Raw genomic sequence first — 13539 nt, 5'->3', positions numbered from 1 at the left:
CTTATTTCTCTAAACAATTAGGTCAAGCCACAAAGGGATGGCCTCCTTGCCTTCGGGCTGAGGAAGCTACTGCAGCCCTGATAAAGGAGGCTGAAAAGTTAATGTTTGGTCAGCCACTCACTATATGGACTCCACAGCAGATTCACATTTTAGTAAGTTCTAAGGGAACAGAATGGCTATCCCCTGGAAGGTCGACTCAAGTTCAGACTATGCTTTTAGACAATCCAGTGGCTATCGTAATAACCTGTCACGCACTAAATCCTGCCACCCTGATACCCACAGAAATGGGGTCCCTGGAGCATGACTGTATAGAAACCACAGACGCCATCTATTCCAGTTGCCCCAAGCTAGGAAGTGAGCCTCTTCCAGATGCCAAAAAGGAATGGGTCACAAACAGGAGCAGTTTTATGAGAGGGGGAGACGTCTGGCAGGATACACTGTAACCTCCTGGACCCAAGTCACAGAAGCAAGAGGGCTACCCTCCAGGGACTTCTGTCCAAAAGCCTTAGAGTTCAGGACTGGGAGGATCTTCAATGTTTACACAGATTCCCAGTACGCATATGCCATCCTCCATGCACATGGGGCTATTTGGAAGGAAAGAGGTATGCTTACTGAGGAGAACGAACAGCTGGAACGTGGCTTAAGCATACTGAAGCTCTTAGAAGTAGTACAGCTTCCCAGAGGTCTCTCTGAGTGGGCTGGAGCGTGGCCGCGGCTGCTCGCTCCAGACGGCCACACCGTGGCAGAGGAGGAGCTTGAGGCGCTGAGGAAGCACAGGCGGGCCGAGCTGCAGGCGAAGCACGGGGACCCTGGCGATGTAGCACAACAGGAAGCAAAGCATAGGGAAGCAGAAATGAGAAACAGTATCTTAGCCCAAGTTCTGGATCCATCTGCCCGGGCCCGATTAAGTAACTTAGCACTTGTAAAGCCTGAGAAAACTAAAACAGTAGAGAATTACCTTATACAGATAGCACGGTATGGACAACTAAGTGGGAAGGTATCAGAACAAGGTTTAATAGAAATCCTCGAAAAAGTAAACCAACAAACAGAAAAGAAAACAACAGTTAAATTCAACAGAAGAAAAGTAATGGACTCTGATGAAGATGACGATTATTGAATTTAAGACGTCTAGACACTGGGACTTAATGGAGCAATTTTAGGACAGATAACACTTGGCAGAAGTTAAGATCTTGATGGGATGTTTACTTTGTTTATTGTCTATATGCCTTTTAGAAATAAACTTGTTATGCAAAATTAAAAAAATAATAAAAAAGAAGTAGTACAGCTTCCAAAAAAGGTGGTAGTAACTCATTGTAGGGGTCGGCAAAAGGGGGATGCAGAGGGAAACAACAAGGCAGATGTGATTGCCAAAAGGGTGGCCAGGGAACCAGTAACTTGGCAACTACCCCTCATACCTCGAAGGCCAGATCCATCCAATTATTCCCCAATCTGCATAAAGGAAGAATTAGACAAAGTGCAAAAACGGGGCTTCATTAGAGATGTAGGAGGCCATGGGTAGCTAGTTAATGAACAAGAACCATACTTCTTTCCCCAACTGCAGCTTGTCAAGCCATCAGGGAGACTCATCAAGAAACTCACTATGGGAGGAAAGCTCTATATAATTGGTTAGTTGAGGTCATGGTAACTCCTGGCATGAAAAGTATAATCAGTCAGATAGTTGAGACATGCTGCTCTTGCTAATATGTCGGCCATGTACCTTGACTTGACTGGTGTCCTTGTCACCCATGCTATGCGGCCCAGGCCCTGGGTGCAGAAACTGCTTTTAACTATAGAAGCTAGTTGTGTTCTATCAACAGGATGCCACAAAAGCCCACAACAAAACCAGACCAAACTGGCTAGATCCAAGATAGCAGGCAAAATAAAGGTCACCACTTTCCTTCCCCTCATTTATCTCTGTGTTTCCATACCAACTCCTGAGAGCTGAACAACACTTGCCCAGATTCATTTCTGTGTTTGTTTCAAAAGCACCTGGTGTTTGGCAGAGATGTTTTGCAGCTGTGCTTTGAGAGGTATATGTTTTGAGAGATATACAGTGGTCAACTGCCCCAAACCTGCTCTGAATTGACCACAGGAACACACCTGCGCAGATGAAATCTGGAGGTGTCTGAAAGTTACCTTTACTTCATTACCACACTACGATCTCCACCGAAAGGGGCATTTGTACTCTGCTAGACACAGTTTGTGCATGTGCAAGAGGGCCTTGCGTGTGCAAGAGGGCCTGAGGGACTGCGCATACCCGGGCTGTTCCTGGAAATCTCTATCCTTTTCCCCAATTTCTGATGACGCACTTGCCTCTCACCCCTTAAAAGTCCCCCACTTTCCTCCTTTCAGGAATAATGTGCCTTTAGAGCATGAGCTACCCTTCTCCATTCCCTGGCCATTGAATAAAACCCGGTCTTGCTTGAGCCAAACTCAGTTTCATTATTGGCGGCACGAACCTGAGGGGGAAAGAACACCCTGACCGAGCCGGGGGACTTCGGTTCAGCTAGGACCCCAAGAGGGGTGCCTCACGTCTAAGTCGGTAACATCCTCTGTCGCCAAAAGGTTAAATTGTCTCACTCAGGGATACGAACAGTTAGAGCCAAAGCCTGGTGACATACATAGCTAAAGGGAGCTGGGACGTTCTGCTCCTCTACCCCGGGTTATGACGACGCCCGAAATCAGGAGGCAGTAGTTACAGAAAATGAACTTGCGCCCTTCAGCGCCCCTCGAGAACGAAGAGCAGGACAAAAGGCAGAGGAGGGATTTGCCACCGGTAAAGCCCATTAACAATTCCCAGGAAATAAAAATAGAAGCTGGGTAATAGTGTCTAACCTTTTTTTTTCTTCTCCTTTGTGCTTATTCTAGTTTCACCTGCCCATAGGCTGCCACACGCAGAGGCCCTGTACCTAGCCCTTTGGACCAGAGCTCCTAGAGCCACACAGCCGCGCCTGACACCACAGCTCCACGCAGAGGCTCGACGCACTGCACTGCGATTCAAGATGGGGGCGGCGGGCCCGTGTGCGGAGACGCTGTGCGTGACACCGTGACCTGGAGTGTGAGCAATACGCCTGCGCCAGACCCGCGAGAACTCGGCGCCCCTCCCCGCTAGGAGAGCCCTAGCAGCCCTGCCCACTGCCTACGGGGAGAGTGCGAGCTCGCACCTCTCCATTTTTCGATCAAAGAATAAAACTTTCCTTTGCTTCTGAACCGAACTCAGTATATCATTCTATTTGGCTCCAATGACACTGGGCTGGAGGACCCTGCTGGGGCCGAATCGAAAGGGTTGTTAACATTTTTGTTGATCAGTTTCTTGTTTACTTGTTGTCAGGTTCCCCCACTAGAATGTGCGCTCCAGTTACCACGTCTCTCCTGCTCAATTCAGTGCCCCAAACCGCACCTGCCCGATAAGGCACTCAGTAAATGTGAGAATAAAGATAAAACTAAAGGAATGAGAGAATGCATGAGCAGACTTTGATTACAGACATCCCACGACAGACTAGTCTCCAAGGGTGACCTACAGCATGTAACTCGAAGTACATTCCATAGAAAGAAGCATGCCCTGGGAATTCCCTGCCGGTCCGGTGGTTAGGACTCCACACTTTCACTACCGAGGGCAGGTCGGGGAACTAAGATCTGGCAAGTCGAGCAGTGGCCAAAAAAAAAAAAAAAAAAAGCATGTCCTGAAGAAGTTCTTAATCCCTGATCTAGAGTTATCACATATTTGAGCACACACTCAGCCTACTAAAATGAATGATACAGAATATGTGATGATATGCTTTTAATCTTTTATGCAAAGTTAAATATAGGATAGTATACACAACCATTTTCTTCCTTTCAAAACATCACAATTCATCATTCTAATCAGGGCAGGCATGCACCAAGCCCTGCTGGCAATGTGTTTCCAATTTCTTTATCCACCGCTCCTTTGCTGTACCGCCATCCACCTGTTAACTACACAGTCCTCAGTATCATATTTAGGAGTTTAATTCTGGTAAGAAGTGGATGTTTACTTTTTCTTTGGCAATTATGGCAAGTTGCTGGTGCTCTGAGTAACTATAAGCATTGTAATTAGTCACGTAGATGTCTATTTTATTCAACGTATTCATTATCATTTGAAATTATTTATTTTGTCTCTCCAATAACATGCCAACTGCATGACAACAGAAATCTTGTCATAATTGTTCTCCTTATATCCCTCTCCCCACCCCATCCCCAGTGCACAAAACACTACTAAACTCAACACTGGCACTTAGTAAATATTTGGATGAAAGTACAAATGATTGAATAAATGAATGAACCAATGAATTGTGTCTCACTGTTAGCTATGGATTTCATGTGTAAGATGTCTTTCTATTCTTGTCTGTTTCATCAGCTTTAGCTGCACTGAGTTACCCATGTAAACACAGGCAGAATATAGAAACCTAGCTTCAGTCAATGGTCATTATTTCTAGAATAAATCCAAACTGAATGATGTTAATTTTGTGTCCCATGTTCCTCATATGCAAACTCAGTGAAGCAGATGCTGTCATTGCTCTGACACCATCTGCAGCTCCTTATATATCAAAGACTGCTTCTCTTCCTGATGATGTCTTGGAATATGATAACATGACAGTGCCTAGGAATTAATGCCTCAGAAGCAATCCTCAACTAATGAAAGGTAGGAGCTGGCGGATAAAATCTAACGCTTCCCTGTCCCTCAGTGGAACAATGCTGAGGCATATTCTATACAGCATTTCCATTGGCATTTGGAGCCCTGGTTGCCCATGGCAGACACCACTAATTAACAGAACTTATTTGGTTTTCCTCCCTTCCTTGACTGACTTCTCCACTCTCTCATAGAAGACAGAGCACCTGATATCATTGCCCGGGGATTGAATCCAAATCCTTGTCCCCAGGTCTCCTTTTGGGATGATACGAGGTAAGACATTGGGGAATAATGTAAGTACCTATCACATAAAGTTGTTGAAAGGATTCACTGAGTTAATACAAGTAAAGTGATTAGAAGAGTGCCTGGGATGTAGTCTATGGTTCATAAATGTTATTTGTGCGTTATCTCGCATTATTTGTCTCCTCTGACCTACTTCCCCTTAATTTTGCCAGTATTGGTTCTCTGTTTGGGTCCACACCTTTCCTCTTGATAGTTGTCTCAATCCCCAATCAATCTCTGAAATTTCTAGATGAAGTTCATCTATCTCCTTTTGAACCCACTTTTCTTTATTGCTCTATGCATTTATTAGCTGATATTAATGCAGCAAAGGGGACAAAAGCTCACAAACACTACACACATTCCACAAGATGCACTGCAGGAAAAATGTGACTAAGAAGGATCAATAGTATCCTAGGGTCTTGTGGCCACATTCATGGTGGAGGTGGACCTTTTATTCCTGGAGAAGGGGGTCTCATTCCTGGAGGGGGCATGCCTATTGGAGTCCCTCAAGTAGGGGAAGCCTAATTGGTGGGCCCATGAGTGGTCCCATACCAGGTGCAGGAGCCATAATTCCTGGAGGTAGGGTTGCTCAACCAACAGGTGTGGGGACAGTCCCCTGTCCTGGTGGTTACTGAGCTGGGGCTCCAGCAGTGCTGGCAGTAGCAGCACCTGCAGCAGCTGCTACAGTGCCTCTTCCCTGTAGGGTCATTACCTGTTGGGATGCCTCACCCCCAACCCCTCAGACAGGGCAGGAGCCTGGGGAATTGGAACACCAGGTGGAACACCTCTGCCAGCTGCTCTGCTGACCTCAGGGCCTCCTCCACCTCCAGCAAGTGATATCCAAGCAATGCCAGTATCTTTGGGGGGTGGTCCCTCCACAGTCATGGAAACCAAGTTCTCCTGGCACAGCAACACCAGATCCAAAGCCCGCTTTTCTTCACGCTCTGGCTGCTTGGAATTCTTTGGCTTGATCTTCCTGAACTCATCACAATCACAGAGCATCAAGTTCGTATGCTTGTCAAAAGCCTTAAAGGTGCCAGTGAAGATCCAATCGTCTTGCAGGACACATCTCATCCTATAGTCAATGTGCTGCAGCATCTTGCTGCTCTTCCCCACAGTCATGATTGCTGCTCCACCAAATCCAATGTCCACAGGAAAGTTTCAGGATCCTTAAGACCTAAGGGAAGGCTACAGATTAAGGTAAGTCGAAGGTTCTCCACCAAACAATGCAAGCTGGGGCAGAAGCTTCAAACAGCAGATAGAGCCTGTTTTTATTTTGTTTGTTTGTTTTCTCTTGAAATCAGCTACCTGGGTGTTCCAATACTGCTTTAACCACCTCTTGGTATCTCAGCTTAGAATGCCTGTCTCAATTCTGCATGGAAATCCACCACAGGGACTTGCTGCTGCTGCTGAGATCGCCTCGGGTACAGGTGACACTCTTGGTTGCTCAGTGAGGCTATCCTTCTATGTTTGACTGGGACTTCTACCTCTGGTACGTGCTGTTCCACAGTCTATCTCAGGTGTATATGGTCCCTGGCCTGCTCCATCACACCGCTGGACTCAGAACAGAACAAAACAGGTCAGGCACCTTCAGCGGCCACCCCACTCTGCACTGCTCCTGCCACGGCAGCACCATCCAATCACCCGGCTCAGGCTGCACATGTGTGGCCACCCCCCTGAACCCACTTTCGATAGCTGCCTTTCAACTTGCCTTTCTCTAGGCCATCCCCAACAGCTTCAGAGGTAGGAACGTGAAACTCGACAGATCTGATTTAAAAGACTTACATCACTGCTGAGAAATAGCTGAGGACACTCAGGTTTTCCTGCTTGGCCATTTTTCCCCTGGAGAAGTATATTGCTAAAGCAACCGCTAGGTGAGCATTTAAGAACAATTATAGTAGATCCAACTGACCTAGTATGTTGCTGGAAAGCTCATTCTCCTTTCTTACTGGTGTCAGTGCTCTGAATTTCTTGAGTTAATTTTCAGCTAAGATTTATTCTAGAACAATTCCAGAATGTCTGACTTTACAAAGCAACTGTGTCAATTCCCTTAATGTGTTATGAGCTATGACTTCACTATATAAAAACCCTTAGAATACAGTCAGGTAGTCACCTTTTTGATATTCATTTTTATCCTTTCTCCCAATGACTAAAGGTTATGAAACGCTGTGAATATGCAATAAATTCATCTTATTGGATTGGTATTAAAATTATAAAACAGTAAATTCTCTTTTGCATGTGGATATCTCTGCAACAACAGGATAATCTCTATTTAAACTAGCTGCCCCAAGAACCCTCCTACACTGTTGGTGGGAATGTATGTTGGTGTAGCTACTATGGAAAACAGTATGGAGGTTCCTCAGAAAACTAAAAGTAAAACTACCATATGATCCAGCAATTCTACTCCTGGGCATATACCCAGACAAAACTATAATTCAAAAAGATACATGCACCCCTATGTTTATAGCAGCACTATTCACAATAGCCAAAACATGGAAGCAACCTACGTGACCATCGACCGATAAATGGATAAAGAAGATGTGGTACATATATACAATGGAATAAGACTCAGCCATAAAAAAATAAGGAAATAATACCATTTGCAGCAACATGGATGCAACTAGAAATTATCATGCTAAGTGAAGCAAGTCAGAAAGAGAAAGACAAATAACATGTGATATCACTTATATGTGGAATGTAAAATATGGCAAAAATGAACCTATCTACAAAACAGACTCACAGTAAAAGGGAACACACTTGTGGTTGCCAAGGGGGTGGGGGGAGAGAGAGAGGGATGGACTGGGAGTTCTGGGTTAGTAGATGCAAACTATTACATTCAGAATGGATAAAAAAGAAGGTCCTACTGTATAGCACAGGAAACTATATCTAATCGCCTGGGATAAAGGCTAATGGAACAGAATATAAAAAGAGAATGTATATATGTGTATAACTGAGTCACTTCACTGTACAGCAGAAATTAGCACAACATGGTATATCAACTATACTTAAAAAATTAAAAGTATTCTATCAAATATTTAGGGAAGAGCTAACACCTATCCTTATCAAACTTCCAAAATATAACAAAGGGAGGAACACTCCCAAACTCATTCTACAAGGCCATCATCACCCTGATACCAAAACTAGACAAAGATGTCACAAAAAAAAGAAAACTACAGGCCAATATCACCGATGAACATAGATGCAAAAATCCTCAACAAAAGACTAGGAAACAGAATCCAGCAGCACATTAAAAGGATCATACACCATGATCAAGTGGGGTTTATCCCAGGAATGCAAGGATTCTTCAATATATGCAAATCAATCAATGTGATAAACCATATTAAAACATTGAAGGAGAAAAACCATATGATCATCTCAATAGATGCAGGAAAAACTTTCGACAAAATTCAACACCCATTTATGATAAAAACCCTCCAGAAAATAGGCATAGAGGGAACTTACATCAACATAATACAGGCCATATATGACAAACCCACAGCCAACATCATTCTCAATGATGAAAAACTGAAAACATTCCCTCTCAGATCAGGAACAACACAAGGTTGCCCACTCTCACCACTGTTATTCAAAACAGTTTTGGAAGTCCTAGCCACTGCAATCAGAGAAGAAAAAGAAATAAAAGGAATCCAAATTGGAAAAGAAGAAGTAAAACTGTCACTGTTGGCAGATGACATGATACTATACATAAGTAATCCTAAAGATGCTACCAGAAAACTACTAGAGCTAATCAATGAATTCAGTAAAGTAGCAGGATACAAAATTAATACACAGAAATCTCTTGCATTCCTATACACTAATGATGAAAAATTGGAAAGAGAAATTAAGGAAACACTCCCTTTAACATTGCAACAAAAAGAATAAAATACCTAAGAATAAACCTCCTAAAGAGGCACAAGACTTGTATGCAGAAAACTATAAGACACTGATGGAAGGAATTAAAGATTATATAAACAGATGGAGAGATATACCATGTTCTTGGATTGGAAGAATCAATATTGTAAAAATGACTATACTACCCAAAGCAATCTACAGATTCAATGCAAGCCCTATCAAACTACCACTGGCATTTTTCACAGAACTAGAACAAAAAAACTCACAATTTGTATGGAAACACAAAAGACCCCGAAAAGCCAAAGCAATCTTGAGAAAGAAAAACAGAGCCAAGGAATCAGACTCTCTGACTTCAGACTATACGACAAAGCTACAGTAATCAAGATAGTATGGTACTGGCACAAAAACAGACATATAGATCAAAGGAACAGGATAGAAATCTCAGAGATAAATCCACACACATATGGTCACCTTATTTTTGATAAAGGAGGCAAGAGTACACAATGGAGAAAAGACAGCCTCTTCAATAAGTGGTGCTAGGAAAACTGGACAGCTACATGTACAAGAATGAAATTATAACACTCCCTAACACCATACACAAAAATAAACTCAAAATGGATTAAAGACCTAAATGTAAGGCCAGACACTATAAAACTCTAAGAGGAAAACATAGGGAGAACACTCTGTGACATAAATCACTGCAAGATCCTTTTTGACCCATCTCCTAGAGAAATGGAAATAAAAACAAAAATAAACAAATGGGACTTCATGAAACTTAAATGCTTTTACACAGCAAAGCAAACCATAAACAAGACGAAAACATAAACATTCTCCATCAGAATGGGAGAAAATATTTGCAGATGAAGCAACTGACATAGGATTAATCTCCAAAATATACAAGCAACTCATGCAGCTCAATATCAAAAAACTCAATCCAAAAATGGGCAGAAGACATAAATAGACATTTCTCCAAAGAAGATATACAGATTGCCAACAAACACATGAAAGGATGCTCAACATCACTAATCATTAGTGAAATGCAAATCAAAAGTACAATGAGGTATCACCTCACACAAGTCAGATTGGCCATCATCAAAAACTCTACAAACAATAAATTCTGGAGAGGGTGTGGAGAAAAGGGAACCCTCCTGCACTGTTAGTGGGAATGTAAATTGATACAGCCGCTATGGAAAACAGTATGGAGGTTCCTTAAAAAATTAAAAACAGAGCTACCATATGACCCAGCCATCCCACTACTGGGCATATACCCTGAGAAAACCATACTTAAAAAAGAGTCACGTACCACGATGTTCATTGCAGCACTATTTACAAAAGCCAGAACATGGAAGCAACCTAAGTGTCCATCGACAGATGAATGGCTAAAGAAGATGTGGCACATATATACAATGGAATATAATCCAGCCATAAAAAGAAACGAAATTGAGTTTTTTGTAGTGAGGTGGATGGACCTAGAGTCTGTCATACAGAGTGAAGTAAGTCAGAAAGAGAAAAAACAATACCATATGCTAACACATATATATGGAATCTAAAAAGAAAAACAGGTTCTGGTGAACTTAGGGTCAGGACAGGAATAAAGACCCAGACGTAGAGAATGGACTTGAGGACATGGAGAGGGGGAAGGGTAAGCTGGGACGAAGTGAGAGAGTGGCATGGACATATATACACCACCAAATGTAAAATAGATAGCTAGTGGGAAGCAGCCACATAGCACAGGGAGATCGGCTCTGTGCTTTGTGTCCACCTAGAGGGGTGGGATAGGGAGGGTGGGAGGGAGATGCAAGAGAGAGGAGATATGGGGATATATGTATATGTATAGCTGATTCACTTGGTTATAAAGCAGAAACTAACACACCATTGTAAACAATTATACTCCAATAAAGATGTTAAAAAAATTAAAAATAAAATAAAAATAAACTCGCTACCCCGAAATTTATAACCAAAATTATAGATATTAAAATACCTTTGTGATGAATTAGTCTGACATAATTGTGATATATATAATGAGGATGATTTCTCTTTATCAGTTATTTTAAAGTGTGGTGAAATATACATAAGATAAAATTTACCATCTTTACCATTTTGAGGTTAATACAGTTCAGTAGTGTTAAGTACACTCACATTTTGGGACAAGCAATCTCAAAATTTCTATTCATCTTGCAAAACTGAAATGCTACACCCATTAAACAACTCATTTCCCCTTCCCCTGAGTCACTGGCAACTAACCTCCTTTCTTTCTCTATGAATTTTTTTACTCTAGGTACTTCATAGAAATGGAATCACACAGCATTTGTCTTTTTGCATCTGTCTTATTTCACTTAGCAGAATGTCCTCAAGGTTCATCCATGTTGTAGCATGCATTAGAATTCCCCTCTTTTTTAAGGCTGAATAATACGCCATTGTATGTACACACCACATTTTGTTTATTCATTCATCCATCAACGGACACCTTGATTGTGCCAACTTTTTGGCAATTATGTATAACGCTGCTATGAACATGTTGTACAAACACCTCTTTGAGACCCTGCTTTCAATCCTGTTAGGTATATACACAGAAGTGGGATTGCTGAATCATATAGTAATTACATTCTTAATTTGGGGTGAACTGTTATACTGTTTTCCATGGCAGCTGCACCATTTTATATTTCCACAAACAGTGCACAAGGACCACAATTTCTCTACAAGGTGACTCCATTTCTTCAACTATCTCTGAATGTTACCACATCTTGGTCTCCATTTTCTTTTAGCCTTTCTTAGAAATTGTAAATATCCTATTAACATACTCTTATTTACCTTTGAACAATTTTTTAAACAGAAAAGCCCAACTGAGATTTACTACATCAGAGTTTTTACACATATTTTAACCAGGTCCTCAAGGTGATTCTAATGCACACCTGGGCTAGATAATGGTAAATATTTTCTCCTGGATTTAAAAAGCATATGCATTATATCCAGACAAAACTATAATTCGTAAAGATACATGCGCCCCTATGTTCATAGCAGCACTATTTACAATAGCCAAGACACAGAGACAACCTAAATGTACATCAACAGATGAATGGATAAAGAAGATACACACACACACACACACACACACACACACACACACACACTGGAGTATTACTCTGCCATAAAGAAGACTGAAATAATGCCATTTGCAGCTACATGGATGGACATAGAGATTATCATACGAAGTGACGTTAAGCCAGAAAGAGACAAATTCCATATGATATCACTTATATGTGGAATCTAAAATATGACACAAATGAACTTATCTACGAAAGAGAAAAAGACTCACAGACATAGAGAGAACAGACTTGTGGTTGCCAAGGAGAAGGGGGCCAGGGAGGGGTTGGATTGGGAGTTTGGGTCTAGCAGATGGAAACTAATATATATAGAATGCATAAACAGCAAGGTCCTATTGTATAGCACAGGGAACTGTATTCAACATCCTATAATAAACCATAATGGGAAAAAAATAAATAAAAAGCATATGCATTAGTGTTCCCTAGGTTTAAGGTGATTCTTTTCCTTTGAGGGAAAAATGTTTATTTCCTCCAAGATGGACTAGTCTATGCTCCATCCCAGCATCCTGCCTCAGTCAGTGAGTCCTACCTAGTACGGGGAGAATACAGGAGAATCTAGGCAGGGTGGACTGTCCCCTAATAAAGTAAGTTTTGCCTTCAGTTCTTGATCAGTTACGAGGGAGAAAGAAGAGAAGGGTAATTTGTCAAGAAAAAATGGTAGAACACAGGAAAAGTGCTAAAACTCCTGACATCCTAATTTTTGTCACATGATAGGCACTCTAGAGACATGGTCTCTTTAACTTTATTTCTATAAGAGGTAATATTTACCTATTTAAAGATAATGAAACTAAGAGCATAAATTTTAACATTTTCAGATGAGAGGATTCGATCTAATGTCTGCCTGTCTTCTTGTACTATTTATTATTTTACCCACTCCAATACAGATAGTAAGATTTTTGAGAAAAAGGACCACATGTGTCCATTTAACCCAAGTGCTTGACAGACACAAGGTACACAATAAATGTTTATGAAATATGTCTTAAATGAATAATTGTTCACAGGAGTGTGCTGCCTCCTTTTGCTAGATTAACTCCAGTAGAAAGTGGAGAAACAGTTAATATTCCTGATATTTTTATGCAATTCACTTTTTGACATTTTTTTTACACCTTTATTGGAGTATAATTGCTTTACAATGGTGTGTTAGTTTCTGCTTTATAACAAAGTGAATCAGTTATACATATACATATGTTCCCATATCTCTTCCCTCCTGCGTCTCCCTCCCTCCCACCCTCCCTATCCCACCCCTCTAGGTGGACACAAAGCACCGAGCTGATCTCCCTGTGCTATGCGGCTGCTTCCCACTAGCTGTCTATTTTATGTTTGGTAGTGTATATATATATGTCCATGCCTCTCTCGCTTTGTCACATCTTACCCTTCTCCCTCCCCATATCCTCAAGTCCATTCTCTAGTAGGTCTGTGTCTTTATTGCTGTCTTACCCCTAGGTTCTTCATGACATTTTTTTCCCCTTAAATTCCATATATATGTGTTAGCATACGGTATTTGTCTTTCTCTTTCTGACTTACTTCACTCTGTATGACAGACTCTAGGTCTATCCACCTCATTACAAATAGCTCATTTTCGTTTCTTTTTATTGACATTTTTTGATAGCACAAGCCTCAGACTGAGATATCTCTTAAAGCTGTAGATGATTC

The 13539-nt window shown here is 41.6% G+C and overlaps 1 protein-coding gene and 2 pseudogenes across 3 annotated transcripts; 1 reads left to right on the top strand and 2 right to left on the bottom strand.

Moving 5' to 3' along the window:
* Nucleotides 1–604: 604 nt before the first annotated feature.
* On the top strand, nt 605–1256 carry LOC309825388 (programmed cell death protein 5-like; the record flags this gene model as incomplete). The annotated part of the gene is made up of 1 exon (XM_082658925.1): nt 605–1256. One exon carries the CDS (start codon nt 605–607, stop codon nt 1115–1117), a length of 513 nt encoding a protein of 170 aa, XP_082515051.1. The 3' UTR covers nt 1118–1256.
* A 4105-nt stretch (nt 1257–5361) lies between these two features.
* Nucleotides 5362–6116, bottom strand: LOC309825418 (small nuclear ribonucleoprotein-associated protein N-like; annotated as a pseudogene). The gene has a single exon. The product of its transcript is annotated as a small nuclear ribonucleoprotein-associated protein N-like (transcript).
* Nucleotides 6117–6258: 142 nt separating this feature from the next.
* LOC309825430 (SNRPN upstream reading frame protein-like) lies at nt 6259–6477 on the bottom strand (annotated as a pseudogene). The gene has a single exon. The product of its transcript is annotated as an SNRPN upstream reading frame protein-like (transcript).
* Nucleotides 6478–13539: the final 7062 nt, after the last annotated feature.

This window comes from Grampus griseus (genome assembly GCF_964374135.1).
Source record: "Grampus griseus genome assembly, chromosome: 7".
Lineage (NCBI taxonomy): Eukaryota > Metazoa > Chordata > Mammalia > Artiodactyla > Delphinidae > Grampus > Grampus griseus.
The sequence above is the reverse complement of the archived record's forward strand: the minus strand, read 5'-3'. Positions and strand labels throughout refer to the sequence as shown.